The following is a 27,942-nucleotide window of genomic DNA, read 5'->3' as shown; positions in this document are numbered from 1 at the left end:
ACCTTGAAACCAATAATATGAAAACATAAAACCTCAGCAGAAGAAAAGAGTTTAAAAAATTAAAGAACCAGTCACAGTCTGAGAGGAGATATTTGCAACACACATGACTGAAAAAGGATTTTTATATTTTCATATATTAAAAAAAACAAGAAAAACAACATTTAAACCAAGAAGTAAAAGATAAACAGCCCATTAGAAAACAATGAGCAAAGGATATGAACAGTCATTGCACAGACGAAATAAAACAAATGGCCAGTCAACAGGTAAGCCAATGTTCAACCTCACCACTAATTAGGGAAATCCAAATGAAATGAAAACAACAATGAGCCACTCCCTAAGGCGATCAGGACAATTTTCAAACCAACGTAAGAGCCAAATTGTTACAAGTGCACTCTGTGTGCACCAGTAATCAGATGGCCCAAAGGGCTTGGTCAAATGGTGAGGGGAATCTTCTTAGAGAAGCTTTCTCTATAGTACAAGGCAAGGGCTGGCCTAAGTGAGCTCTCTGATGTTCTCTGAGGTGTGCTTTCTGGCAGAAGGCTTTCCCACATTCTTGACATTCAAAGGGTCTCTATCCTGTGTCAATGAGGCATACTTGCACATAGAAGGCATTTCTGCATTCACTTCATTCATAAAGTTTCTCCTACGTGAGTTCTCCGATGTTGACACAGGGATTTCTTCATACTGAAGATTTTTCCACATTCACTACATTCATAGGGTTTCTCTCCTGAATGCATTCTCTGATGTTCAATGAGGCGTGCTTTGACATAGAAGGCATTACCGCATTTATTACATTCATAAGGTTTCTCTCCTGTGTGAATTCGCTGATGTATTCCGAGAGATGAGTGCACCCTGAAAGATTTCCCACATTCGTTACACTGATAGGGTTTTTCACCTGTATGAGTTCTCTGGTGATTATTGAGAGTCATCTTCATTCTGAAGAACTTCCCACATTCACCACATTTATAGGGTTTCTCGCCTGTGTGAATTCTTTGATGTTGGTTTAGGGATTTTTTTGCACGAAAGTTTTTCCCACAATCACCACATTCATAGGGTTTCTCCCCTGTGTGAGTTCTCTGGTGTTGAGTAAGGGATATCTTAACGCGAAATGTTTTCCCACATTCACCACATTCATAGGGTTTCTCCCCTGTGTGAGTTCTCTGATGAATCATGAGGGTTGCCTTCTCAGAAAAGGTTTTCCCACACTCAGTGCATTCATAGGGTCTCTCTCCTGTGTGTGTTCTCCGATGTAGAATGAGTTGTGACTTCCTGCCAAAAGATTTTCCACATTCATTACATTCAAAGGGCTTCTCCCCTGTGTGAGTTTTCTGATGAGCAATGAGGTATGATCTTGCACTAAAGGTTTTTACACATTCACCACATTTATAGGGTCTCTCGCCTGTGTGTATTCTCAGATGTTCAATAAGATTTGATTTCCTGCAGTAAGTTTTCCCACATTCATGACATTCAAAGTTTTTCTCTCCTGTGTGTGTTCTTTTATGTCCAACAAAGGCTGTTCTCTTGTAGAAGGCTTTCCCATATTCAACAGTTTGATCCAAAGTTTGAATCTTCTGATGCTGAAGGTCATTATCATGACTGAGGGCATTACCCCCAACAGAATTGTTGGCACACAGCAGTGAGAGAGAGCCTTTAAAAACAGATCAGATCATATCACTCTCACTCAAAACCCAACATAGGCTTTCCCTTGTCACAGTGTAAAATTAAAATGCTTAACAAAGCCTACAAAAATTCTACATAACTTAGCCCCCAGCTAACTCTCTGATATCACCTCTTAACACTCTCACCACCCACCATTAAGCCACACCAGCATCTTTGCTGTTCCTATGATATATTGCTCAGACTAGGCTTGGCACTTACTGTTCTCTCTGCTCAGAATACTAAATTTCCACATGGCTCTGTCTCTCTCACTTCACTGATGTTGGTGCACTAATGTTAACTTCCCCAAAGAGTCTTCTCTGACCACATTCCCCAAAAGCACAAACTCCATCACTGTCTATTCTTCTTATCTTGAATTGATTTTCTTTTCACCACCAAACACCAGGTATTTGTTTGTTTCTGGTCTCTTTCCCTCATTAGACTGCAAGCTCCAGGAGAACAGAGATATTACTTTATTCACTACTGGATCCCCACACCTAGAATGTGACCAGCATATAGTTGACCTCATTTAAGATTTGGTAGATGACTAAATGAATGTATGAATGATTGCTTGACAACAGAAGGCATCCAAGGCAATGGAGGGAAGGAAGGCAATTGAGAATACAAAAGAGAAACAGACTAGCTAAGAATAAATGTCTAAGCTGAGGCAGGCAGGGAAAGATAAGAGTGGTAAATGACTACAAAAATTGAGATAAAATAGGAGAGAGCACTTAAGTGTGAGCATGATATTGGGATGTAGGATTTAGGTATCTAAAGCATATAGACCTTTGTCCTCCAGTCAGTTTCAAAGAGCAAGGGCCTCTGAAAAGAGATTCCTGAAAAACACTGCCCAAACTTAATCTTTGACCTGAATTCCTGAGCTATTATTTCCCCTATTTCCCATATGCCTAGTTCTTGCTCACTCACCTGGGTAACCATGGCCTGAGGATTCCTCCTCTAATATCCACAGTTCTTCCCCTCGCTCCAACTTGAAGATCATCTCCGGTTTGGCCACGCAGAGGCCTGTTAATGGGAAATGGCACAGGACGTGGGCCAAGTTGTCTGAGCTTTAGGGCCTCTGATGGAGGAGAAAAGTGCATCTTCATGAGCTGCACAAGGAAGGGCACCCATTGAAACCTTTCATTGGGGGAAGTGAGAACACACACACTCTTCCTGGTGCCCCAAACTGATAAATCATCTGTGACCCCTTGAATCTAGAACTAAAGTATCACTGAACTCTGCAAAGGCTGCCCAGGTTACAGCAACCAAGAAAGGAAACACATGCTACCAGGAGTTACATGGACAATAATCCTCACCCACAGATGCCAGGTTGCTGTAGTTCTCCAGCATCACATCCTTGTGCATGGTCCTCTGGGCAGGGTCCAGTCTGTACCACTCCTGTCGGGTAAAATCCACAGCCACATCTTCAAATGACACAGACCCCTGTAACAACAATCTGCAATGATCAGAATAGGACACATGGAAAAGATGTGTGGGAACTAATTCTTTCAATAGAACACTTTTGACAGTTGACTAGAAAAAGCTACACTGGTGTCAACTGAAAAAAAAAAGCACAATGTGAGAGTTGTGAGTTAAGTTTTATTTGGGGCAAAATGAGGACTATAGCTCAGGAGACAGCCTCTCAGATAGCTCTGAGGAACTGTTCTGACGAGGCGAGGGGGGAGGTCAGTATATATGTGATTTTGGTGAAGGGGGTACATGCAATTAAGCACACATCTTGGTAGAAGGTTGCTGCTAGTCAGAAGGAGCAGATGTCTCTGTTAATGGTTTTAGTGCTTTGCTAGATATGAGAAGATGCAAGAAATTGAGTTCAGAAAATTTTCTCCTGAAAATATCTATCTGAAGGCCTGTTCTGCCAGTTTTTCCCAGAGCACAGAGGGCATCATTCCTGATCTCCACCCTGAACTCCTTTCAGGGTATGTTGAAGGTCAGTGACTGCAGTGGCTAGTGACTTCATTCTTGTAGAGGCAGACAGCAAGTGACAATTTTTATCTGGCACTGGAAACCTGACCCTGTCTTGCTTGATACTATACTTTGGGGGAAGAAAACACAGAACAGTCCTGGTAGTGTATTAATTTTTCAATTCATGGAGAAAAGACCACTGACTACTGAGTTAACACTCTGTGCCTGGACCTGTCCCAATTGCTGGGGAAACAAAGATAGAGTACCTGCTCTCAAGGAGCTCGTACCCCAATAAGGAGACTTGCACAGGCATGCCGTGTTTTACTGCGCTTCACTTTATTGTGCTTCACAGATACCACGTTTTTTACAAATTGAAGGTTTGTGGCAACCCTGCATTGTCAGATGATGGTTAGCATTTTTAAGCAACAAAGTATTTTTAAATTAATGTATGTACATTGGTTTTTTTAAACATAATGTTATTGCACACTTAATAGAATACAGTATAATGTCAATGTAACTTTTATATGCACCGGGAAACCAAAAAATTTGTGTGTCTCGCTTTATTGCGATATTTTCTTTATTGCAGTGGTCTGGAACCAAATCTCCAATATTTTGGAGGTATGCCTATATGTGAATACACACGTTCAATGAGATGTTACAGGAGCTATGTTGGACATGTGTACAGGGTGCAATGGGCTTTCACAAGGGATGGAATAAGATTCCAACTTGTGTTATTGGGGAGGTAGAGCTTTGAATCCTTAAACAAGAATATAATCTCCCTCACAAATATGGAGCAGTAGTATGAGAAAAGGCAGGAAGACATGAAACACACATGGTGAGTTAGAGAACTACAAATAGCACAGTATGACAGGAAAACAGTGCTTTGGGCTGTGATGAGATAAAGAGCTATAGAGATATTCAGGGGCAGACAGTGGAGGGATTTTCACCTTTTTTTTTTCTATAGATCATCAATCTCCAAAATACTTGACTCTTTATATGATCAAAATATTTTCTGACCTTCCCACAATATAGTTAGATTTATAAGTTATACAGAAGTACTGTCAAGTAGGAGAAAGGGAGAGAATATTACTCCCAGGATAAAAGCATGAACAGCTGGGTTGAGGCTGGTGCTACAATATTGAGATTAGCAAAACAGGAAAGACAGTGGGTTGGCAGAAGGGGAAATTGAGATAGATCTTGGACCTGAGCTGGAGTGTTTATGTCACATACTGATAGAGACGTCCAGCTGGAAGGTGCATATATGATGCTGGATCTGTGAGAGGAGGCTAGGATAGACGAAGGATTGAGAGGCAGTAGCATTTCAGCACTAGCTGAAGCCACAAGAATAAACTGGGTGGCTAAGAGAACACAGAACTTGAGAGAGCCATCAAATACAGAGTCAGCAGGTACACCAATAAGACATGAAGACTGAAAGGGGGTGGGAGGGGCTCTTGTGGGACAGAGAAAATGAGAGAAAGCCTATTTTCTTTCTCATGCAGTCCTGTCCCAAAGTAAATCCCAGTGCCAAAGATGTAACCTTGCAGCAGCAGGCTCCTCAAACTCTAAGGGAGAGGAATCCTCTTCTTTGGCCAGAGGAATAGTGGTCTGAAGAGTATGGGAAGGATCCCCATTGCCTTTTTTCTAACCTCTCACCACTTGGCCTCAAGGGCAAACCTAGTTGCAGAAAGTGAGTGCCAGGATGGAGATGAAAGCCCCAACTGTCCAGCTAGAGGACCAAGATGGGGAAGCCCTGGGAACAGGGGTGTGGGGGAGATCACCCTAACAATATAGCTTCAAAATACATGAAGCAAAACTGAAAGAAGAAATGGGACAATCCACAAATATGGCTGCCAACTTTCATCACCTCTCTTAGTGATGAGTGAAAATCAACAAGGATACAGAAAAACTGAACACCACCAATCATCCAATGAATTGTAGAACATTTCACTCAAAAACTGAGATTAACTGTTTCTTCAAGTATACATGGAATATTCACCAAGCTAGACCATATCCTGGATCATAAAACAAACCTCAACACAATCAAAGGACCCACTGGGTACCAAGGAAAATTGACTTGGAACAATCAACTCTTAGATATATCCTAATTAAAACTATTAGAATTTACAGGCAAAGAAAAATATTCTTCAGGGCCTCCAGGCAAAAGAATTAGATCGGCATCAATTTCTCAAAAACAACATAGAAAGCAAGGCACTAGTAGAACAGCACATTCAAGAAACTTAAGGAAAGAAAGTACAAATAAAGGAAATTATATCCAGCCAAGATACCCTTCAAGTATCAAGGTCGTCAGAAAAAGTTTTGAATAGGCCAGAATATATGTGCCCTTCCTAAGGAATTTGCTAGAGCTGCACTGTTTAGTACGGTAGCCACTAACTACATGTGGCTATTTGAGTTTAAATTTTGATGAATTAAAATGGAATAAAATTAAAAATTCAGTTCCTCAGTCACACTAGGCACATTTCCAGTGCTCAGTAGCCACATGTGGCTGGTTACAGTACTGGACAGTACTGGACAGCACAGATACAGAACATTCCCATCACTGAAGGAAGTGTTACTGGATAGCACTATACTAAACAATGAGCTTCAACCAAAAACAATGAATGGGAAAATTCTGGCAAAAGGACTGACAGTAAGCATTTCATATATTTAATGGTAAAGCTAAGACTAAAATAAGGCTGGGGTCATGGGTTGAAGGATAATGTATAAACATTAAGTGTTCTGACAAAGTAGAAAAAATACAACTAAAATATGGGAAGAGAAGAGAAAGAAAAAGGGGGAAACTGAATAAGATCATTTACTGCTGTATAGGTAACATATGAGAGACAAATTAGATGGTAAAAGATTAATTTAAAAAAGGTAAATTGGTAAAGCCATTATGGAAAACAATGTGAAGATTACTCAAGTAATTAAAACTAGAACTACTGTATGATCCAGCGGTCCTGCTTCTGGGTATATATCCAAAGGAAATGAAATCACTATCCCGAATAGGTATCTGCACTCCCATATTCATTGCAACATTATTTGCAATAGCCAATACATGGAAATAACCTAAGTGTCCATCAGTGGATGAATGGATAAAAAAGATCTGGTATATATAGAGTGGAGTACTATTCAGCCATGAGAAAGAAGGAAATCCTGCCATTTGCAACAACATGGATGAACCTGGAGGACATTATGCTAAGTGAAATAAGTCAGGCAGAAAGACAAATACTGTATGATCTCACTAATATGTGGAATCTAAAAAAAAAAATTAAAAAGTCAAACTCAGAAGCAAAGAGTAGAATGTTGGTTACCAAGGGTATGGGGGAAATGAGGAGAGATGTTGGTCAAAGAGTATAAAGTTACATTTATGTAGGATGAATAAAGTCTAGAGATCTAATATACAAGCATGATGACTATACTTAACACTGTATTGAACAATGGAAATATACTAAGAGAGTAAATTTCAGGCGCACTCATCACACACAAAAAATGGTAACTACGTAAGGAGATGATATGTTAACTAGCTTAACTGTAGGAATAATTTCACTATGTATATGTATATGAAATCATCATGCTGTACACCTTAAATATATACAATTTTATAAATAAATATGTAAATAAAAAGAAAGATAAAAGGGTTGACTAAGAGTTCTATAAAAAGGATTAACACAAAGGTAACCACCAGCAGAAAAATACAAGTCTTCCTAACTACCAAAAAAAGTTTAGAGGAAACACTCAATAGAAAAAGAAACACAGTAAATATAACAAATACACACAGTAATTACATCATAAGATAAAATGAGAGAACTGAGAACATATTTGTATTATTTATATTACCAAACAGTAATACAAATAAATGTGAATAGGCTTACTTCATCTATTAAAAGAAAAAGGTTTTCACATTGCCTTGTAAAGCAGAACCCAACACAATGCTGTATACAAGAGACATGCTTAAAATGGTCTTTCAAAAAGGCTAAAGATTGCCTAAAAAGATGGGCAAAGATTTACCAAATGAAAACAATATAAAACCAGGGATTGAAATCCTGATACCAGACAGAGTGGAATTCCAAAAGGAATTATATAAGATAAAGTAGGATACTTCATAATGTTACAAGCCCCGTTCACAATGAAGATATAACAATAAAGATATTTGTAAATATCTATGCACAAAGTAACACAGCAAAAGCCTACATAAGCTGAAAACTACAGAGGTACAAGAAGAAATACAAGCTTTCTCTAATGGGAGACTTTTAAAGAGAGAGAGAGAAAGGGAGGGAGGGAGAGAGGGAGAGAGAAGGAAAGAACAAAAGAAAGAAACACTATACCCAGATCATACAGAATATACTTTTTCTCAGGGGTACATGGAACATTCACAAAACTTGGTCATATACTAGGGCACAAAGAAAACAATCTCGGTAAGTTCCTTAAAATCGAAATATTACAAGCAACACTGATCACAATCAATAAAGAAATTTAAGACCTAAAAATGGACAAGCTGATTCTAAAATTAATATAGAAATAAAACCACAAGACTTAGATTAGCCAGAGCAATTCTGAACAAGAAGAAAAAAGTTAGAGGACTTACATTACCTCATTTCAAGACTTATAAAGCTACAGTTTTCAAAACAGTGTAGTATTTTTGTAAAGATATACATGAGAGGGACTTCCCTGGGGGTCCAGTGGGTAAGACTCCACGCTCCCAATGCAGGGGGCCCAGGTTCAATTCCTGGTCGGGGAACTAGATCCCGCATGCATGCCACAACTAAGTCTGCATGCCGCAACTAAAAAAAAAAAAAAAAAAAAAAGATCCTGCATGCCGGAACAAAGATCCCGCATGCCGGAACGAAGATCCCACGTTCCACAACTAAGAGCTGGCGCAGCCAAAATAAATAAATAAAATTTTTAAAAAGATATCCATGAGACAAAATAGAGTTTAGAAATAGATTCACACATATATGACCAACTGATGTCTGACAAAGGTGTCAAGAATATTCAGTGGGGACCTCCTAGAGAAATGGAAATAAAAACAAAAATAAACAAATGGGACCTAAGGAAACTTCAAAGCTTTTGCACAGCAAAGGAAACCATAAACAAGATGAAAAGACAACCCTCAGAATGGGAGAAAATATTTGCAAACGAAGCAACTGACAAAGGATTAATCTCCAAAATATACAAACAGCTCATGCAGCTCAATATCAAAAAAACAAACAACCCAATCCAAAAATGGACAGAAGACCTAAATAGACATTTTTCCAAAGAAGACACACAGATGGCCAACAAACACATGAAAGGATGCGCAGCATCACTAATCATTAGAGAAATGCAAATCAAAACTACAATGAGGTATCACCTCACACCAGTCAGAATGGCCATCATCAAAAGATCTACAAACAATAAATGCTGGAGAGGGTGTGGAGAAAAGGGAACTCTCTTGCACTGTTTGTGGGAATGTAAATGGATACAGCCACTATGGAGGTTCCTTAAAAAACTAAAAATAGAACTAGCATTCGACCCAGCAATCCCACTACTGGGCATATACCCTGAGAAAACCATAATTCAAAAAGAGTCATGTACCACAGTGTTCATAGCAGCACTATTTACAATAGCCAGGACATGGAAGCAGCCTAAGTGTCCATCAACAGATGAATGGATAAAGATGTGGCACATATATACAATGGAATATGACTCAGCCATAAAAGGAAATGAAATTGAAAAAAAAAGAAACGAAATTGAGTTATTTGTAGGGAGGTGGATGGACCTAAAGTCTGTCATACAGAGTGAAGTAAGTCAGAAAGAGAAAAACAAATACCGTATGTTAACACATATATATGAAATCTAAAAAAAAATAAATGGTTCTGATGAACGTAGGGCAGGACAGGAATAAAGACAGAGGCGTAGAGAATAGACTTGAGGACACGGGGAGGGGGAAGGGCAAGGTGGGATCAAGTGAGAGAGCAGCATTGACATATACACACTACCAAATGTAAAATAGATAGCTAGTGGGAAGCAGACGCATAGCACAAGGAGATCAGCTCGGTGCTTTGTGACCACCTAGAGGGGTGGGATAGGGAGGGTGGGAGGGAGACGCAAGAGGGAGAAGATATGGGGATATATGTATACGTATTGCTGATTCACTTTGTTATACAGAAGAAACTAACACAACATTGTAAAGCAATTACACTCCAATAAAGATGTTAAAAAAAAAAAAGAATATTCAGTGGGGAAAGGATACTCTTCTCAACAAATGTCTCTGGAACAATCAATCAGACAGTCATATCCAGAAAAACTTCAGAATTCCTGAGGGATATTTACTGAACTGTTAAGACTGGTTATCTCCAGAAGATGAGATTATGAGGACTCTTCAAATTAAAATTTTTATGTTTCTGATCATTTAGTTAAGGTAGTGTCCGTGAGTTTTCTCCACTGTAAAGTTACCAATTTTCCCTATGTAATTAATGAGCAATGTGTAGGAACATACCTTGAAACTATGTACATGTGTTGTTCCTCATTAAACTTTCATCCAATAGCTTTGGCATCCATCAGTGATTCTTGCTTGGCTTAATTATTACTAACTAGAATGGTTGCAAAAGGTTATTTTTCTAACTCCATCATTCTTTCCACATTACTAGTTGCCACTAGACCTTAAGAAAGAGCTTTCCTTTCTCCCTCGTTCATACATTTATTATCAGTATGGACTCAAGGTTTATCTTAGGCCATGTACACATATGTGGGTAAATGGCCAGAGGGCAGAGCAGAAAGTTTTCTGGGACTCTTTGACATGGAAGAATAATGCACTGTGATTCCAAAATCTGTTGGTCAAGTCCTAACAGGGGTCACAGTTAGATTAAAAGGATATAGGGATGCAACAGTTGATGGAATTAAGGTGAAAATCTGCATGAAAATGGGAATATTTGAATAGACTTTATGTGAAGTGCACCTCCTTCACCTAAATGTATTCCTGAGATGGATATTTATGTCTGACTGGGGAATACTTCTCCTATGTAGTATTGTAAAACAAGAGGAATATAAGTTCATCCCTTGGCCAGTATTAATTGCACATGATAAATGAGAATCTTTATAATTGCCCAAGCTCATACAAGTTGTTATTTTGAAGCAGTGTAGAAAATGTGGTGGACAAAAAAAGTTATCATTTTAATTAATGACATGTTAGAAGCTGGAGTGCTGGTCCAACAAATTCTCTTAGAATAGCCCTGAGTGGCCCATGAAAAAGGTGGATGGCTCAGGGAGACTAACAGCAGATCATCAAGGCTTAAATAAATTAGTATCACCTAATAGCATCAGTACTTCCTGATATGGTTTCAACAGTGGAAAAATACAGGAAGCTAAAGGAGACTGGTTCTCAGTGACTGATCCTGCAAATGCTTTTTTCCCTATCTCAATATAGGAAGAGTCAACTACAGTTTACTTTCATGTGGGAAGGATCCTAATTTACATTTACTGTACTGTCAAAATGTTATTTGAATTCAGCAGCTGTCATAATTCAACTGTCATAATTTGGTTAGAAGGGATTTAGACTTAATGCAGGTCCCAAGTATAATAATATACTACATTGATGATATCATAATATTGGAAACTGAAGATCGAGCCAGGACTGACTTAAATGCAATAGTGACACATATGATCAACAGAAGCTAGTTGATAAATCCAACAAGAATCTAAGGGCCCACTCAAATGGTGAAATTCTTAGGAATACCTTTGGCAGGAGCCACACATGACATTCCACAGGCAACAAAAAATGAAGTGTTGTTGCCTACCTTTGGTACTAAGAAGAAACACAGCCCATGATCGGATTACATGGATTTTGCAGGATACATGGTCCACATCTGCAAACATTGCTAGCTCCTCTCTATAAAATGACCCAAAAGAAGGCCATATTCATATAAGGGCCTGAAAAAAAAGTAAGCTATGTCTGAATCGCAAAAAGCGGTAGCTCTCTTGATATCTTTGGGCATCATGAACGGAATGTTGCTGACAACAGGCAAAAGTGGAATTCAAGAGGGAATCTTATGCTAGAGAAAGAAACATTGTTGCAATAATTCAATTCTGTCTTCTTTTTTTTTTGCAGTAAGCGGGCCTCTCATTGTTGTGGCCTCTCCAGTTGTGCTCTCCGGGGAGCACAGGCTCCAGAAGCGCAGGCTCAGCGGCCATGGCTCACAGGCCCAGCTGCTCTGTGGCATGTGGGATCTTCCTGGACCGGGGCACAAACCCGTGTCCCCTGCATCGGCAGGCGGACTCTCAACCACTGCGCCACCAGGGAAGCCCCAATTCTGTCTTCTTGATGGTTCTTCTTTTATAAATCAGTTCCCTCTGGATGCTCCTTGAGAAAAAGCATGGCAGTTTACTGCACAGGCAGAAAGACCAACTACATCCATGGTGCACTCTTCCAGTGGAGACATTTGGACACTGTTGGGGATGGTACTTTATCCATGCCACGTCATCTGGACATTGATTAGCAATTTCTTATTTGGTAATGCTCCTCCTGCACAGACTTCTTTGATAATAACATCATCAGAACTCTCAAATTGTGCACCATCTAGCAACTCAGAAAAAAAGAGAACCAGCCAGAAAGGAGTGTCGGAAAAGCATGGGGAAGACTTCAAAAAGGAAGGGAGACAGATTAAGGACTCAATGATGGCGAAGATGAAAGCACTTGGAATACAAATTCTACTCAACAGGTGTAGTGAGACTAGAACAATACGTGCAATAATCATTGCATTTCTCTTACAATTTAATTCAACTAAAATTCTACTGGGATGTAGGATTGCTTTATGTTTTCCAACTAATCTTTATTTTAAAGTGTCTCTTTAATCCTGCTTAGTGGGTGTGGGTTAAAACTGTCTAACTCAGAAAAGTCAAGAGAGAAAATAACTACGAACTGGTTGCAAAGTCCCTGCATATGGCAACCAACTGTTAGAAGCCTAAAGAATCTAAAGGTCTTATATATAAAATAGATAAATAAGGTCCTACTGTATAGCAAAGGGAACTATATTCAATATCTTGTAGTAACCTATAATGAAAAAGCATATATATATATATATATATATATGTATAACCAAATCACTTTGCTGTACACCAGAAACTAACACAACATTGTATATCAACTATACTTCAATTAAAAAAAAAAGAATCTAAAGGTCTGACACAACTACCTTCCATCAACTTTCTTATGTAGTATTTTATGTACCCAGTCTCCCTATGCTCTCAGATGGCATGTTTTGTTTAGAAGTATTTTGGTCAAAAACTCTTAAGCCCACACAAAGTAACTGGTCTATCACTGAGTAACTTGACTTTGGGTCAGATGCATTTTAATTACCCAATCAGAGGATAATTAATGTTCACCCTTTCTCTTATCACTCATTAACTATAAGCAAAATCTTATAGGTTTTAATCTTACTTAAACACTGAATGAAAAAAATATTTTCAAAAAGAGAAAGAGCCATAGGAGTCCTGTAATAGCATTTATGACAAAGTTGTAATTGAAGATACTGTTTCCATCATCCATATGAAGATCCATCAAAAGATTTCTTAACTCTCAAGTATCAGGAAATCTTTACTATAGAGGAATTATCGATTTCTCTGTGGGGGCATTGAAATTCATGTGTTTCATTGGACTTCTAACTCTGTTATGTCATCCCAGAATATCAGAGATAAATCTAGACGTCAAAGTTTCTAATTGTGTAGGATTGTTGACCAACATGCCTACATTCTAAAACTTGTTTTGATATCTTCTTCTTTTTATTTCCCTTCCTTTTATTCTAATATTTGTCTATTTATACTTAGAAGCTCCCTAAAAACCACAGGAAAACAAAAGTAATAAGTAAATAAATGAACAAATAAAAACTGGCTGGAGATGTGGCCATCTCTAACTCCTTTTTGGAAGATCTGGTAAGGAAGAGCTGGAGACGGGTAGAGCACTGATCAGGAAAAAGTTGCCCAGAATCATCAGCCTCCAAATAGTATTACTGTTTAGTGTGAAGAGGAAGATTTTTCACTGTCATCCACTGAATTCCTTACAATTTAGTGAACCCTCTCCTGTGACACAAACATTCAATTTCCAAAAAAATATCTTTAACAAACAATCATGGATGTACGTAAAGAAACAAATCGAGGAGTTTCACCATCAAATTGTAAATTATAATGAAAACTTACCACCATTGCAAGTGCTCAAAGGATGGAGTGCTATGTAACCACTAAAATTAGGTAGAAAATTATTTCTGGACATGGAAAAATATTTATCTAACACTCCCAATGTTTCCTTTTTTTAGAAAAGGCAACCATTCTTATTAGTTTTACTTCATTTGCCATTATTTGTTATATTATAGGATAAACCAAGAAAGTAATTGTGTTAATGTCATTATAACACCTCCAGCAAAAAAAGATATGTAAGTATAATAGCAAAGAAGTAAAAGTTCTGTAATTTTAATCTGAACTGGAAATGAGCTCTGTGTTTTTTTTCTCTCTTAAGAAGTAGGCTGATTTCTGCTTCTGGGAAAATAGAGTAAATATACTTTTCCCCATTCCTCCTGCTAAGTATGACTAAAAACTCTGAACACCATATACAAAACAAAGTTCTAATTCAAAAAAATACACGCACCCTAATGTTCATAGCAGCACTATTTACAATAGTCAAGACACAGAAGCATCCTGTATCCATCAACAGATGAATGGATAAAGAAGATGTGGTGTGTGTGTGTGTGTGTGTGTGTGTGTGTGTGTGTGTATATATATATATTTATATAGTGCCACTTGGCACTGATGAGGTGACGCCCTCTCTTCCCCAGCTGGAGTGAAGTCAGAGGAAGCCAGCTAAAACAGGTTTAAATAAGAACAAGATTCTCATAGCATAATACCAAAAATGCCTAGGTTTCAATTGACAATCACTCATATCAAGAACCAGAAAAATCTCAAACTAAATGAAAAAAAATCAATAGGTATCAAGACTGACATAACAGAGATAATTATCCAGCAAAGATTTTGAATCAGTCATCACAAAAACGCTTCAGTGAGCATGTCTCAGGAAAAAAATAGAAGATATAAAAAAGACCCAAATGGAAATTTTAGACCTAAAAAACACAATAACTAAAATTAAAAACTCAATGGGTGGGGGCTTCCCTGGTGGTGCAATGGTTAAGAATCCCCCTGCCAATGCAGGTGACATGGGTTCGAGCCCTGGTCCAGGAAGATCCCACACGCCACGGAGCAACTAAGCCCATGCACCACAACTACTGAGCCTGCACTCTAGAGCCCGCGAGCCACAACTACTAAGGCCCGCATGCCACAACTACTGAAGCCTGTGTGCCTAGAGCCTGTGCTCTGCAGCAAGAGAAGCCACTGCAATGAGAAGCCCTCGCACAGCAACGAAGAGTAGCCCCCACTCGCCACAACTAGAGAAAGCCCACACATAGCAACGAAGACCCAACACAGCCAAAAAATAAATAAAAAACAAACAAAAAAAAACACACAAAAAACCTCAGTGCATGGCCTCAACAACAGAACAGAGGGGACAGAGGAAAGACTCAGTGAAATGGAACACAGAAGAATAGAAATTACCCAGACAAAATTGACTGGAAAAATACTGCCTCAGGGACCTGTGGTACTATAGCAAAAGAACCAACATTCATGTTATCAGAACACAAAAAGGAAAGGAGAAAGAGGATGGGGCTTAAAAAGTACACAAAGAAATAATGGCTGAAAACGTCCCAATTTGGCAAAAGACATAAATTTACAGATTCAAGAAACAGAGCAAACCCCAAATAGGATAAAACCAAAGAAATCCACACCAAGACACACCCTTAAACTCCTGAAAACTAAAGATTAAAATATATGTACTGAGGGACTTCCCTGGTGGTCCAGTGGTAAAGAATCCACCTTGCAATGCAGGGAACGTAGGTTCAATCCTTAGTCAGCAAACTAAGATCCCACATGCCATGGGGCAACTAAGCCCGCATGCCACAACTACTGAGCTCGTGCATCTCAGCTAGAGCCTGCATGCCACAAACTACAGGGCCCATGTGCTCTGGAACCGGTGCACCACAACTACAGGGCCCATGCACCTGAAGCCTGTGTGCCACAACTAGGGAAGAGAAAACCTGCACACCACAGCTAGAGAGAAGCCCACGCACCACAACGAAGAGCCTCCGCACCGCAACAAAAGATCCCACTTGCCTCAATGAAGATCCCACGTGCTGCAACTAAAACCCAACACAGCCAAAAATAAATAAATAAAATAATAAATCAATCTTTAAAAAAATAAAAATAAAATAAAATATATGCACTGAAAGCCATGAGAGAGAAACAACACCTTACAAACAATGTGAATGACAGCAGATTTCACATCAGAAACCACAGATGCCATAGGAGGTAGCATAACATTTTTCAAGTGCTGAAAGTAAAGAACTGTCAAGACAGAATCCTATATCTAATGAAAATATCCTTCAGGAATGAAGGAGAAATAAAGACATTCTCAGATGAAGGAAAACTAATAGAATTTGTCACCACCAGACTTACCTTCAAAGAACGGCTAAAGGAAATTCCCTAAACAGAAAACGAAAGATAAAATAAAGAATCTTGGAACACCACAAAATAAGAAAGAATACAGTAAATGAAAATGTGGGTAAGTGCAATAGACTTTCCTTCCCCTCTGGAGTTTTTAAATTAACGTTTGACAATTAAAGGAAAAAAATTTAACACTGTTTGATCTGGTTCTAAATGTATATAGACAAGATATTTAAGACAATGATAAACAGGAAACTGCAAAGGGGATTAAAGGGAGGCAAGGTTTCTACATTTCACTCAACTGGCAAAATGATGATAGCAATAGACAATGATAAGTTATGTGTATATAATGTAATATCTAGAGCAACCATTAAATGAGCTATACAAAGAAATACACTCAAAAACACTATATGTAAATCAAAACGGAATTCTAAAATATGCTCAAGAAACTGATAGGAAGACAGGGAAAAATAAAATAGAAAACAAAGCAGAGAGAACAAACAGAAAAGAAAAATAGTAAATGTAGGCCTAACATATCATTAATTTCATTAAATGTGAATGGTCTAACTACACCAAGTAAAAGACAGAGACTCATAGAAAGGATTAAAAACATGACTCAACTGTACAGTATCTAAAAGAAAGTCACTTCAAATATAGCAATATAGGCAGGTTGAAGGAAAAAGTATGGAAAAAGAGATATCATGCAAACATTAATTAAAAGAAAGCAGAAGTATTGTCCACTATACCTCAATAAAGCTAGAAGCATGAGTAGCTATATTAATATCAGATAAACTAGAATTTGGAAAAAAAATTACCAGACACAGAGAGAGATATATAATGATAAAAAGTCAATCCATCAAGAAAAACAAAGCAATTCTAAATGTGTATGCAGCAAACACAGAAGCAAAAGCTGATAAAACTAAAAGGAGAAGTAGACAAGTTATAGTTGGAAACTCCAACACCCCTTCTCTCAACAATTTACAGAACAGCTAAACAGAAAATGAGCATTCTCAACAACACAATGACCCAACAGGATCTAACTGACACTTACAGAACACACCACCCAACAACAGCAGAATACACACTCCTTTCAAGTGTCCATGGAACATATAGCATATCTTGGGCAGTAAAACAAACCCCAACAGTTTTAGAAGAATTGAAATTATACAAGGTATTTTTTCTGACTACACTGGAATCAAACTAGAAATCAATAACAGAAAGATAACAAGAAAATTTCCATACACTTAGAAATGAAACAACACACTTCTAAATAATCCATGGTAGGGCTTCCCTGGTGGCACAGTGGTTGAGAGTCTGCCTGCCGATGCAGGGGACACGAGTTTGTGCCCTGGTCCAGGAAGATCCCACATGCCGTGGAGCGGCTAGGCCCGTGAGCCATGGCCGCTGAGCCTGCGCATCCAGAGCCTGTGCTCCGCAATGGGAGAGGCCACAACAGTGAGAGGCCCACATACCGCAAAAAAAAAAAAAAAAGTAAATAATCCATGGTTCAAAGAGAAAGTCTCAAAGGAAATCCAAAAAATACAATGAACTGAATGAAAATGAAAAAAATACATATTTACAATTTGTGGAACACATCTAAAGCATTGCTGAGAGGAAAATATACAGCACTAAATGCATACATTTGAAAGAGGAAAGTCTCAAATCAAAGATTTAAGGTCCCATACCAAAAACCTAGAAAAAAAGACCATATTGAGGATAAGTTAAGAGTACAAACTTGGAACTAGTAGATAAATAAGTCCAAGAGAGCTAATGCACAGAATAGTGATCACAGTCAACAATACTGTATTATACAAAGTTGCTAAGAGACTAGATCTTAACTGTTACTGCCACGAAAAAGAAATGATAATTATGTGATGTGATTGAGGTGTTTGCTAATGCTACGGGGTAATCATATTGCAGTATGTAAATGTATCAAGTCAACACATTGTCACTTGTTTTTTTTTTTTGGCTGCACAGGACAGCTTGCAGGATCTCAGCTCCCCCATCACAGATTGAACCCAGGCTGTAGCAGTGAAAGCCTGGAATCCGAACCACTAGTTCCCACTAGTTCCCTCTAGGGAACTCCCAACACATTGTCACTTTAAACTTACATAATGTTATATGCCAATTATATTTCAATTTAAAAATAAAGCAAAAAAGACCAAAATAAACACAGAGCACACAGAGGGAAGACAATAATAGAAAAGAAGAGAAATTAATGAAGCTGAACAGAAAAACAATAGATAAAAATCAATTAAACAAAGAGTTGGTTCTTTGAAAATATCAATAAAATTGATAAACTTTTAGTAAGACTGACGAAAAAAAGAGAGAGGACACAAATTACCAATATCAGGAATGAAACAAAGAATATCACTACAGACCCAGCAGACATCAAAAGAGAAATTACTATGAACAATTCTACACTTATAACTTAGATGAAATGAACCAATTCTTCAAAAAACACAAACGACCACAAGTGATCCAATATGAAATAGATAATTTAAGTGGCCCTGTACTATTAAGGAAAATTCATCCATAATTTAAAACTCATAAAAGAATCTAAAAAGAATGGATATATGTATAACTGATTCACTTTGCTGTACAGCAGAAACTAACACATTTTAAATCAGCTATACTCCAATAAAAGTTTTTTAAAATAAAAAATAAAACTCACCCAAAAAAAGATATCTCTGGCCAGATGGTTTCCCTGGAGAATTTTACCAAACTTTTAACGAAGAATTAACACAATTACATAATCTCCTACAGGAAACAGAAGAGGAGGTAATTCTTTCAAACTCATTCTATGAAGCTAGTATTTTCCTAGGATAGGTGAAAAGGGGCCCCCAAAAGATATCCACATCCTAATCCTTGGAATCTATGAATATCACCTTACATGGCAAAAGTAAAAAGGTCTTTGCAGATGTGATTAAGGATCTTCCGATAAGGAGAGTATCTTGTACTACCCAGGTGGGTTCTAAATGTGATCACATGTATCCTTACAAGAAGGAGGCAAAAGAAGATTTGACACACACAGAGGCAGTGATGTGAAGACAGTAGAGAGATATTTGAAGATGCTGGCCATGAAGAATGAAGGGATGAAGTCACAATCCAAGGAATAGCTGCAGCCCCCAAAAGCTGGAAGAGGCAAGAAACAGATTCACCCCCAGAGCCTCTGCAGGGAGTAAAGCCCTGTCAACACCTTGATTTTGGCCCAGTGATGTTTATTTTGGATATCTGGCCTTTAGAACTATGAGAGAATAAATTTCTACTATTTTAAGCCACCAAGTTTGTGGTAATTTGTTGCAGCAACCACATGAAACTAACACATTCCCTGATTACAAAACTGGATGAATATAGTATAAAAAAGAAAACTACACACCAATATCACTCATGAATATAGAGGCAAAATTTCTTGACAAAATATTAGCAACTATAATTCATTAATATATTAAAGGAATTATATATATTGACCAATTAGGGTTTATTCCAGGGATGCAAGGCAGGTTCAATATTCAAAAATCAATCCATATAGTCTACCATGTTAACAGGATTTTTAAAATCACATGATTGTATCAATCAATATAGAAAAAGCACTTGAAGAAATCCAACACTCATTCCTGCAAAAACCAGAATAGAAAGAGAAATACAGAGGAACACCCTCAATTTGATAAACAGCATATAAAACAAAACTACAACTAACATTATACTTCATGATAAAAGACTGAAGACCAAGAGCAAGGCAAGGATGTCTATTCTCATGACTCTTATTCAACATAGTGCTGGAAGTTCTAACCATTACAATAAGGCAAGAAATGGAAATGAAAGGCATACAGAATAAAAGGCAAGAAATTAAACTGTCCCTATTTCCAGATGAAAAGGTCATAGAAAGCATAGAAAAACATACAAAAACCAAGTGTTTTTCTATATGTTAGCAATGAAAACATGGACTCCAAAATAAAAAATATGAAACCATTGATAATTACTCAGAAGTATGAAACACTTAAGTATAAACCTAACAAAACTAAAAGTTGCAGTAAGTTAAATTGTTGTTTACTTATTTGCAGTAAGTTCACTTCTTGTAGTAAGTTAAATACTGCAACACGCTAGCAATCTTGAGAAAGAAGAACAAAGCTGGAGGCATTACACTATCTGATTTAAAACCCTTGAACAATGCGGGATTGGGGCATTGACCCTCTGCATAGTTGAAAGTCCATGTATAACTTATAGTTGGCCCACCATATACTTGGTTCCTCCTTATCCCCAGTTTCTCTGTATCCACAGATTCAACCAACTGTAGGTCGTAGAGTACTGTAGTATTTACTATTGAAAATAATCCACATATAAGTGGATCCACACAGTTCAAACCTGTGTTGTTCAAAGGTCAACTATATATTACAAAGCTACAGTAATCAAAACAGTATGGGAGAAAACTATAACTCAAAAAGTTACATGCACCCCAATGTTCACTGCAGCACTATTTACAATAGCCAAGACATGGAAGCAACATAAATGTCCATTGACAGAAGAATGGATAAAGAAGATGTGGTATATATATACAATGGAATATTACTCAGCCATAAAAAAGAATCAGATAATGCCATTTGCAGCAACATAGATGGACCTGGAGATTACCATACTAAGTAAAGTAAGCCAGACAAAGACAAATATCATATGATATCACTTATATGTGGAATCTAAAAAAAGATACAGGGAGCTCCCTGGTGGCCTAGTGGTTAGGATTCAGCACTTTCACTGCCATGGCCAGGGTTCAATCCCTCGTGGGGGAACTGAGATCCCACAAGCCTGGTGGTGCAGCCAAAAAACAAAAAAAGACAGATACAAATGAACTTATTTACAAAACAGAAACAGACTCACAGACACATAAAACAAACTTATGGTTACCTCCCCTTTACCAAAGGGGAAAGGGGGAAGGGATAAATTAGGAGTTTGGGATTAACATAAACACACTACTATCTATATAAAATAGATAACCAACAAGGACCTACTGTATAGCACAGGGAACTATACTCAATATTTTGTAATAACCTATAAGGGAAAAGAATCTAAAAAATTATATATATATATATATATATATATATATAACTGAATCATTGTGCTGTACACTGAAACTAATACAACATTTTAAATCAACTATACTTCAATTAAAAAAATAAAAATAAATAAATTTAGTGAAAAAAAACCCAGTATGGTATTGGCATAAAAACAGACACAGGGCTTCTCTGGTGGCGCAGGGGCTGAGAGTCCGCCTGCCGATGCAGGGGACACAGGTTCGTGCCCCGGTCCAGGAAGATCCCACATGCCGCAGAGCAGCTGGGCCCGTGAGCCATGGCCGCTGAGCCTGCGCGTCCGGAGCCTGTGCTCCGCAATGGGAGAGGCCACAACAGTGAGAGGCCTGCGTACCACACACACACAAAAAAAACAGACGCAAACAACAACAGGACAGAATAAATAGCCCAGAGGTAAACCCATGCATATATGGTCAATTAATTTATGACAAAGTATCCAAGAATATACAATGGGAAAAGGACAATATCTCCAAAAAATAGTGTTGGGAAAACTGGACAGCCACATGCAAAAAATGAAACTGGATTACTATCTTACACCATATAGAAAATTAACTCAAAATGAATTAAAGAGTTGAATGTAAGACCTGAAACCATAAAACTCATAGAAATCATGGGCAGTAAGTTCCTTGACATCAGTCTTAGCAATGATTTTTTTGGATCTGACTCCAAAAGCAAAGGCAATAAAAGCAAAAATAAACAAGTGGGACTACATCAAACTAAAATGCTTCTGCACAGCAAAGGAAACCATCAACAAAATTAAAAGGCAACCTACTGAATGGGAGAAAATATTTGCAAATTATATATCTGACAAGGGGTTAATATCCAAAATATATAAGAACTCATACAGCTCAACAGCAAAAAACAATCCAATTTAAAAATGGACAGATGATCTGAATAGACATTTCTCCAAAGAAGACATAGCAATGGCCAACAGGTACATGAAAAGATGCTCAACATCACTAATCATCAGTGAAATGCAAATCAAAACCACAGTGAGCTATCACCTCACACCTGTTAGAATGCCTATTATCAAAAGGATGATAAGTAACAATTGGTGAGGATATAGAGAAAAGAGAATCCTTGTGCAATGTTGGTGAGAATGCAAATTGGTGCAGCCATTATGGAAAACAGGATGGAAGTTCCTCAAAAAATTAAAAATAAAACTACCATATGATCCAGTAATTCCACTTCTGAGTATTTATCTGAAGAAAATGAAAATACTAACTTGAAAAGATATGTGCACTCCCACATTCATTGCAGCATTATTTACAATAGGCAAGATATGGAAGCAACCTAAGTGTCCATCCAATGGATGAACGGATAAAGAAAATGTGAGATAGATAGAGATAGAGATAGAGTTATACACACATACACAATGGAATATTATTCAGCCATGAGTAAGAAAGACATCCTGCTGTTTACAACAACTTGGATGGACCTTGAGGGCATTAGGCTAAGTGAAATAAATCAGACAGAGAAAGACAAATACTGTATGATCTCACTTATATGTGGAATCTAAAACAAAACAAACCAAACAAAAAAACAAACTCATAGATATAGAGAACAGATTGGCGGTTGCCAGAGGCGAGAGGAGAGGGTAAAATGGGTGAAGGGAGTCAAGAGGTACAAACTTCCAGTTAAAAAGTAAATAAGTCATGGGGATGTAATGTACAGGCATGGTGACTATAGTTAATAATATTATATTGCATATCTGAAAGCTGCTAAGAGAGTAAATCTTAAAAGTTCTCATCACAGGGCTTCCCTGGTGGCACAGTGGTTGAGAGTCCGCCTGCCGATGCAGGGGACACGGGTTCGTGCCCCGGTCCGGGAGGATCCCACATGCCGCAGAGCGGCTAGACGCGTGAGCCATGGCCACTGAGCCTGCGCGTCTGGAGCCTGTGCTCCGCAACGAGAGAGGCCACAACAGTGAGAGGCCTGCGTACGGCAAAAAAAAAAAAAAAAAAAAAAAAAAGTTCTCATCACAAGAAAAAAAATTCTGTAACTATGTATGGTGATGGATGTCAACTAGACTTATCATGGTGATCATTTAACAATACATACAAATATCGAATCACTATGTTGTATATCTGAAACTAATATAATATTGTAAGTCAATTATACCTCAATTTAAAAATAAATAAATAAATAAAAGTATGGTATTGGTAAAAATAGACAAATTTATCAATGCAACAAATAGCCAGAAAATAGACCCACACAAATATAGACAACTGATCTTTGACGAAGGAACAAAAGTGATTCAATGGAGAAAGGACAGCCTTTTCAATAAATGGTGTTGAAACAATTTGATATCCATATGCAAAAAGAAAATATCTAGACACAGTCCTGACAACTTTCACAAAAATTAACTCTAAATGGATCTTAGACTTATAGGCAAAATGCAAAAATATAAAACTTCTGCAAATAGGGAGTTCCCTAGTGGCCTAGTGGTTAGGATTCCAGACTTTCACTACTATGGCCCAGGTTCAATCCTTGGTCAGGGAACTGAAATCCCGCAAGCTGCACGGCGCGGCCAAAAAAAAAAAGAAAGAAAGAAAACTTCTGCAAATGACAGGAGAAAATCTAAGTGACTTTGGGTTTGGCAGTGTTTTAAAATATAACACCAAAAGTACATTACATGAAAGAAAAACTGACAAGTTGGACTTTATTAAAATTTTAAAATTCTGCTCTGTGAAAGACACTGTTAAGAGAATAAAGAGACAAGCCCAGAACAGGAGAAAATACTTGTACAACACATAACTGATAAAATGACTTGTATTTAAAAATATACAAAGAGGGACTTCCCCCGTGGTCCAGTGGTTAAGAATCCATCTTGCAATTCAGGGCACACCAGTTTGATCCCTGGTCAGGGAACTAAGATCCCACATGCTGCAGGGCAACTAAGCCCACGTGCTGCAACTACTGAGCCCACGCGCTCTGGATCCAGTGTGCCACAACTACAGAGCCCACGCGCTCTGGAGTTCACACACCACAACTAGAGGGAAGCCCATGCACCCCAACGGAGAACCCACGCACTGCAAGGAAAGATCCCGCGTGCCGCAACTAAGACCCACCCAACATAGCCAATAAATAAATAAATAAATAAATAAATAAATATTTTCAAAAAATTTTTAAATAATAAAATAAAATATGCAAAGAACTCTTAAACATCAACAATAAGAAAACAAACAACCCCATTACAAAATGGGCAAAAGATCTGAATAGACACTTGACCAAAGAAAATATACGGATGGGAAATAAGCATGTAAAACCATATCCAACATCATTTTTCATTATGGAATTTCAAATTAAAACAACAATAAGATACCACTACACACTTATTAGAACGGTTAAAATCCAAAAAACTGACAGTATCAAATCCTGGCAAAGATGTGAAGCAACAAGAATGTTCATTCATTGCTGGTGAGAATGAAAATGATGAAAAACTGTGGAAGACAGTTTGGTAGTTTCTTACAAAGTCTTACCATATGACCCACAATTGCACTCCTAGTCATTTACCCAAATGAATGGAAAACTTATGTCTACACCATAACCTGTACATACATGTTTATAGCAGCTTTATTCATAATCACCCCACACTGGAAACAATCAAGGTGTCCTTCAATAGGTGAATGGATAAGCAAACTGTGGTACATCCATACAATGGAATATTATTCAGTGATAAAAATAAATGAGCTATCAAGCCATGAAAAGACATGGAGGAAACTTGAATGCAAATTGCTGAGTGAAAGAAGCCAATCTAAAAAGGCCACAGACTGTATGATTCCAACTATATGACATTTTAGAAACGGCAAAGCTATAGAGACAGTAAAAAAGTGTGGTTGCCAGAGTTTCAGGCAGGGGGAGAGGAAAGATGAATGAATAGCTAAAGCACAGATGAAACTGTTCTGTATGAACTGTAATGGTGGATATATGTCACTATGTATTTGTCAAAACACATAGAATGTGTAACACAAAGAGTGAACCTTACTGTAAACTGCTGACTATAATAAATAATAATGTATCAATATTGGTTAATTGTAACAAATGTACCACACTAATACTACCATCTCAATTATTCTGTACATCTAGAACTACTAAAACTTAGGTCACTTAATTGTTTTAATGCTCTTAGCATACAATCCAGCAACTGCACTCACGTGCATTCCTTCAATACAAAAATCTTACACAATCACAGCATCCTTATTCATAACAGCCAAAAACTGGAAACAACCAAGATGTCCTTCAACTAGTGACTGGTTAAGCAAACTGTGGTAAATCCATACCATGGAGTGCTATTCAGCAATAAAAAGGAACAAACTATTCATATATGCAACAATCTGGATGAATCTCCAGAGAATTATGCTGAGTAAAAAAAGCCAGTCCCAAAAGATTACATACTGTATGAGTCCACATATATAACACTCTTGAAATAACAAAATTATAGAACTGGAGCACAGATTATTGGTTGCCAGGGGTTAAGAAGGGAGAGGGGGAGGAGGGAAGTGGGTGTGACTATTAAAGGGCAATATGAGAGATCCTTGTGGTAAAGGAAATGTTCTGTATGTTAATATCCTGGTTGTGATACTGTATCAATACCAAGATTTTGCAAGATGCTATGATGGGGGAAACTGGGTAAACAGTACATCAGTACATTGCATTTGAATCTACAATTATCTCAAAATCAAAATTTGTCTAAAAAATAAAAATTTTTGTCTAAAAAAATTTTTTTAATAAAAAAATGGGAAAAAATAGGCTCCTCTTACTTACCTCAAATGATCTGCCAGGTTGTCCTGGAACCAGGGCAGGAAACCTCTGGGGTGATTTCCCATTAGCTGGCATGTTGACTCTTGAGTACCAGCCCACCTTCCAAAGCTGGAGAGGCCTTTGTACGTGGGCTGCAGTCAGAATAAATGGAAGATCCTGCAGCCTCCAATATGCGGAAAGTTCAACAGCTCCACAGAGACACCAACAAATCCTAAAAGGACAGTATCCATGTCATCATCATTCCACATTCGCCCCACAAAGTTCAGCAACTCCCACTCTGAGTATTAGTGAGGGTAGATTGTGGAAACAATCATGATATTTGGAGTCAAATTAATGAACTCAAGAGTCCGCTACTCTTGGGTGGCTCCACAGGGGGTGCTTCACACTTTACCCAACCAGCTCATCCCTCAATTCCAGGTTCATGGCAGATCTGGGTTTGGGGAGAAGGTGGAAGTGAGGCAGTGAATGGTGCTGAAGCCCCATGGGGTAGGCAGGGGAAGGACTTGTCCACGGGGTCCTGGTGAGTGACTGTGGAGGCAAAAAACCTGGAAACCTGGTAATCTTAATGAAAGGGGTCTCTTCTGTCCACTTTAATTATTTCACCATTTTAGGGTGAAAAATCCCTCTTAAATTCTTCTGCGGAGAAGCTCTGAGCCTCTTCCTTCCAGAAGATGATTCAACGTTAATAATATTTATTAAATCAACAAATTAGAGGGGGGGAGGAAACATGCTGCTTTTAACTTACACCAAAAAAGCATTTGACACAATTCAGCAGTCGTTACTAATAAAAACTCAAACTAAAATTAGGGAGGAAGTAAATCACTTAAATATCATGAAAATCATTTACAAAATATATCCCTGAAATACTATGCTAAAAAGTAAAATGATGAAGCAACTGCCATTAAAATTAGTAAAAAGATAGGGATGTCTGATACAACTCAAAATTGTTTTTTCTGGCTCTAGCTCACACAATAGAAGATGAAATAATCAGAATAAATACTGCAAAGAAATGAAAATGTAGCTTTCTTTGCCAGTGATATGATTTTATACATAGAAAACCTACCCCAGACTCTACCATAAGTCATAGGGTAATTTGATAAGGGGCTGGATACAAGATAAAATTACAAGAGCAGATAGTTTTTTCCCTGTATAATAATGACCAAATGAAAACGGAAAAAAACTCCATTAGTAATGATAACAAGAAAAATATAAAATATGTAAAATAAACTCTTTAAGGAGCTGCACCTATAAATTTAAAAAGTAAAAGAAATTGACAAATATAAAATAGTCACACAGACATATCATACCCCTGGATAAAAAATTTAATTAAAATGTCAACCCTCCCAAAACATTATAGTTATGTAAAGAATAAATAAAAAAGAAAAATTAAACACAAAGCTCAATAATAAGATGGTGTATATAACATTTTGTGGAGCGCAACTAAAGAGACTCTTAAAGGGAAATTCATGTTTTCAAATGCCTTTTAACAAAGAAAGGCTGAACATTAATGAATTAACAACCAATTTAAGAAGTTAGATAAAAGAGAAAATAGCACAGATAGCAGGAATTAGGGAAAGAGAAAACAAAGGTACATCAGAGAGGATCAATAAAGCCAAAAGTTGGTTGTTTGGAAAGGCTAATAAAATTAGCAAATCCCTGGGGAGACTGAGGAAAAAAATCTAAACGCACACACACTATTAGGACTTGACAACAAAATGCAGCAAGGAATCTAAAAACTGACTACCTCAGAAGCCTCCATCCCTCCCTGACCCGCATACACTCCCATTCACCAGACTCTTTAATTCCCCACCAACTGACCCCACAAACTGCCATTCCCAAATGCCAACAAAGCCATCACCTCAAAATCACTGATGACTGTCACGCCACAAACCCTCGTGCACTCGCTTTAGTGCCGCGCGCCAACAAGACTTAAACAGCCTCTGAGGGCCACTTCCGTTTCCTGTCCTCACCTCTGAACCTGCCCCTTCTGGGGCTG

General features: G+C 37.8%; 1 protein-coding gene across 1 annotated transcript; it reads right to left on the bottom strand.

Annotated features, from left to right (window-relative positions):
- ZNF157 (zinc finger protein 157) lies at positions 1-27,942 on the bottom strand. Its single transcript, XM_082609938.1, has 5 exons — positions 27,805-27,942; positions 25,950-26,157; positions 2,973-3,099; positions 2,584-2,679; positions 1-1,648 (listed from the first exon to the last, which is right to left on the bottom strand). The coding sequence occupies exons 2-5, from the start codon at positions 26,019-26,021 to the stop codon at positions 630-632; spliced, it is 1,314 nt and encodes a 437-aa protein (XP_082466064.1). The 5' UTR covers positions 26,022-26,157; positions 27,805-27,942; the 3' UTR covers positions 1-629.

Source organism: Mesoplodon mirus (genome assembly GCF_964341445.2).
Source record: "Mesoplodon mirus genome assembly, chromosome: X".
NCBI lineage: Eukaryota > Metazoa > Chordata > Mammalia > Artiodactyla > Ziphiidae > Mesoplodon > Mesoplodon mirus.
This window is presented reverse-complemented; position numbering and strand designations above follow the sequence as displayed.